Source organism: Musa acuminata, chromosome BXJ3-6 (assembly GCF_036884655.1).
Source record: "Musa acuminata AAA Group cultivar baxijiao chromosome BXJ3-6, Cavendish_Baxijiao_AAA, whole genome shotgun sequence".
Lineage (NCBI taxonomy): Eukaryota > Viridiplantae > Streptophyta > Magnoliopsida > Zingiberales > Musaceae > Musa > Musa acuminata.
The window spans coordinates 32,774,322-32,778,642 of record NC_088354.1 but is presented as its reverse complement, the minus strand read 5'-3'; the positions used below and the strand labels follow the sequence as shown (position 1 = coordinate 32,778,642).

The 4,321-nt window shown below is 50.9% G+C and overlaps 1 protein-coding gene across 1 annotated transcript; it reads right to left on the bottom strand.

Annotated features, from left to right (window-relative positions):
* Positions 1-647: 647 nt before the first annotated feature.
* LOC103989775 (linoleate 9S-lipoxygenase 6-like) lies at positions 648-4,065 on the bottom strand. Its single transcript, XM_065154923.1, has 8 exons — positions 3,758-4,065; positions 3,391-3,677; positions 3,062-3,305; positions 2,634-2,975; positions 2,370-2,563; positions 1,989-2,293; positions 1,643-1,906; positions 648-1,561 (listed from the first exon to the last, which is right to left on the bottom strand). The coding sequence occupies exons 1-8, from the start codon at positions 3,990-3,992 to the stop codon at positions 817-819; spliced, it is 2,616 nt and encodes an 871-aa protein (XP_065010995.1). The 5' UTR covers positions 3,993-4,065; the 3' UTR covers positions 648-816.
* Positions 4,066-4,321: the final 256 nt, after the last annotated feature.

Sequence of the window (4,321 nt, the reverse complement as noted above, 5' to 3'; positions counted from 1 at the left end):
TTATTTGTTTAGGATCTCTTATTATAAATGTAATTATTTTCATGATATCATTATTATTATTAGGTCAATTTTGATCGATCTTTCATACTTGAATATTAAGAGAATATTTATATATGTGTAAGAGATTGAAAGAGGACCAATAGAATAGGTCACGGTGGTCAAGATTGAAAGAGAGTAGGATGACACATGCTAGTTTATTATATAATTTGATAAATTTAAATTTTTTAATTGAATTAATGTCCAATATAATATATTTGAGCTTATTCATTAACATTTATTGAATTTATTAATAATTTTTTGACTAGTTAGTTGAGTACATAAGTGATAGAGGGATGAGAGTGAAAGAAAAAAGGATAAATAGTAATATTAAAATAAAGCAAAAAACCAGTAGTTCTATCTTAAGCTCTATAATATACCATCTTTGTATTATTATATATGTATGTATATTTTTTTCTTCAGAGATAATAAAGCTCAAGAAATAACGACAGCATCAATGGATTAAAAATATTGTATAACTTGTAAGAAGCTGAGGCTTCATCAGCCATGCATGCCCATCCACTCTAGCCTTGTGCTAATTAAGCGTGGCATTGATGATGATGATGAATGGAAGAGCATAAGTAGAGAGAGACTGTCGATCGCAGACGAGGTTTTGACAGCAAAACATATATATAGGCTCGCTTGCTTTATTACATAATGTGCGTGAAGAAAGGATACGTCCCTCACACCACACGCGACGCACCGATGGATGCCAAAGGACTACGTGAGCTGCTTTATTTACTCCCTTACTGCAGCATTAATTAACGACATGGACCCATTCTAAATGGATATGCTGTTGGGGATTCCCTTCGCGGTGATCCCAGTCTCGCCGCTGGGGAAGAGCAAGTAGTACGGCACCTTGGCAGCGCCATTGCGGTTCTTCAAGGACGAGTCGCCGTTCCTGATCACGATCTCCGCCTCGATCGACCTCAGCGCCGCCCCGAAGCGCTGGAACGCTGTGAGGGCTTTCTCGTCGGTGGTCCACTCCGGCGTGTCTCGCTGGCCGAGGTATACCTCGTCCGACGCGTGGGTCGACAGGATCTCTATCAGCGACACCCCCAGAATGGTCTGCATCTGGTTGCTGATGGTCCGCAGGAAGACCTTGTCCGGGTTCTTCTCCAGTTCTTGGTACTCCGGCGTGCCCGGCTCCGGCATCAAGCGACGGCTTATGGTGGGCCGGTTCGGGAGGTACCCGGCGTAGGGGTACTGTCCGAAGTTGACGGCGGCGTGGAGCGCCGAAGCGATCCAGATGATGATGGTGCATGAATCGGTCAACTCCAATACCGTCTGCATCGTGGGCCACCACGGCTCGTCCTTCTTTTCGCCATGCCCCACCTCGCGGACCTCCTTCCACCAGGCCAGCAGCTCGGTGTCGGCCTTCACGGCGTCGTCGCTCGGGTAGTAGATCGAACAGTATTCGGTCACCCATGTATGGATCGCGTTCCATATTGCGAGCCCATCCACCGCGTAGGGGTAGTCCTTGATCAGTAGTCGAAGCCCGTCGCCCTCCTGCACCGCAACTCCTCTGAGCAGAAACAAAGCTTTGAATCAGTCCAAGCATACACTCGTGACGATGCTGAATTAGATCTTCCGAGGATTTTGTTACCTCTTTATCAGCTCGGTAGGGAGAGCTTGCTCGACGAAGTTCCAGTTTCTGTAGATGACGGCAGACATCTCCATGGCGTACTTCCCTGGGAAGACGGTCGTCTCCAGGATCCCGCCGGCATTGATGAGCGTCTGGCGAGCCAACGCGTTGATGTTCATCGTGTCGCGATAGTGCGGCGTCAGAAGCTTGCTGATCGGGTGGACGACGCTCAGGTGTCGATTCGTGGCGATCACGAACGGCTCCAGAACCGCGTGCGTATTGAGCCTGCGCATGTGCACGCATCATGAGAAGGTGAACAGGTTCTGCACAACTAAGAACTGAGCTATGTTGGGATTTTGATTCGCACCAGTGGCTGATGAGCTGGTGGACGCCGGAGTCGTTGACACCGACGTAGGCCTTCGCCAACTGCCAGATGGAACCCTCGACGCCGGTTTCAGCCGGTGTGTACACTTTGCTGACGGCGCCAAATTGTTCTCCATCAGGGTGTGGTAAGCTGAGTTCGATGGCCAGTGGCTTCAGAGTAGAATCCTCCTTCAGGAATAGCAGAGTCCTCGTGGCGTATATCTTATTCGAACCGGAGTTTATGCGAGCTAGATATGGCATCAAAGCATCATGATGGTCCAAGATGAAGAGCCTGTAGCTCCTCAGTGCCTGAAGAATAGCAACAGAATCAAGCAAACCGTGCCTATGATCCCTGAGTACGTTCTAAGGTACAGAAGTCATATACCTCGTCAACAGTCAGGCCTTCAAGGTTGTGCTCGATGTGGGTTGCTGTGATCGTGCTGTGTTGGTTGCCATACTTGTTAGAATCGAGCTGGCTGATGGGAGGGAAATTGTCAAGGCGGCTGACGATGAGAGGGTCCACGCCGGCAAGCATTTCGCGGCCAAACTCTTCGTCCGTTCGCCAAGCATTCTTATCGACTGCAACAAAAACCGGATGGTGAGATGAGCGTGCTTGTTCGACTGCTACAAGCTTTGCTATTGGACTTACCTTGAATCACGTGGGGCTTCGGGAGCTTGAGGAAGTTCTGGCCCTTCTCAGTGCGCAGCAGTTCTCTTATCATCTCGAAAGGGATCCTCTGTCTCAGCTCATCCAGCAGAGGAATCTGAGGCACCGGAAGGCCGTTCTCATAGAGGCTCAGTACTTCCTCGAACGAGTCGAACTCGTTCGGGGTTATATCGAATATGGCTTGCAGCGTTGGGAGCAGCCCGGTGGAGATGGCTTTGATTGCGTAGGTGAGGAAGTCACCCATTTTAAGGTGGCCGAATCGCTCATCTCGGGGCACATAGATGTTCAAGTTCAGCAGTGGCAGTCTGCTCTCGGTCTTGGGATCTGCAGCAAGCAAATAGGCGATCGAGGCAACGTTAGAAATGGAGTCAGGCGCTAATGCGACACGATCTCGTCGGAACTGAGATTACCGGTCTTCGTCGGTGCGCGGCCGGTCTTCCCACGACGAGGGTAAGGGTACTCCGCCGACCCTCCGAGGATTGGCCGGACGAGGTTCGCGCCCTGATCGGGACTTCCGAGATCGTTGTAGTACGCATAGTCGTATACACGGTCCCATTCTTTCAGCTCCCCGGTGACGTCTTGCCCCCTCAAGTTTAGCAGCTCATCTTGTCTGTATGGTTTCAGCGGTGCCGGTGTGTCTCCTGGGAGGTACGTCTGCACACACACACATTAGTCATGGTTAATCCAACCGCACGTTAAGTTCAGCATCACACAGCAAGAACTTGAGTATCGTACTCACGGTGTTGGCGAAGAAGACACGGTCATATTTGTACTTGCTTGCAGGGTAGACCCAGGAGTTGCAGACGAAGTGGATCCGGCCCTTGCCGGGGAAGTTGTCCAGCGTCAGCGTCTTGAGGAAGAACTGGGTGGCGTGCTTGTTCTTGACGATGACGGCTCCGGGGATCCCCTTGTTCTCCTCCCACTGGAACGTCACGCTGAATCTACTCTCGCCGGCGGCGAGGGAGGGCAGGCGGCCAAGGTACTGCAAGGAGGCCGGCGACCCGACGACTCCCCGGTTCCCATTGTCTGCCATAATTCACGAGATGGTAAAGGGAACTAACAACGCAGCAACCACATACGTGTAATCAACAGAGCGAACAACTCACTGGGGTCGCCGACGGTGGCGCTCACGAGCTGGAAGGTGACGTTCTGACCGAGGATGTCGAACAATCCGTCGATGACGTTGCCGGCCAAGTCGTTGAAGTCGAGGACATTCTTCGGCATCAGCACCACCGTGCCCTTCACCTGCACTCCCTTCGACCCCCCGAGGATGCCGCCCACGACATCGCCCACACCGCCCACCACACCTCCCACCACGCCGCCGACGATGTTTCCGAACATCTTCGGTTCCCTTTTTCCTGTAACACAGTGGATAGCGACGACTAATAGCTTAGAGAGTGAACGTTGCAGTGAGATCGATTGCAGCGGAGGTGGTATTTATTGATGCAGAGCATCCGCCTGTGTCGAACAAGCACGGGTTTCTCGTGTCCACAAATGCTTCCCCAAATAATTTTACGTGGTTGGGTCCACTGAATTAAATAGGTGTTTTGTTGGGACCCACTCCCTGATAATTGAGCATCCATGCGTTTCACATGGCCGCCAATCGCGGTCCAATGTGAACTCTGATTTATGTGTCATCTGCGCGAGACTTAGTTGTATATCTTTTCCAC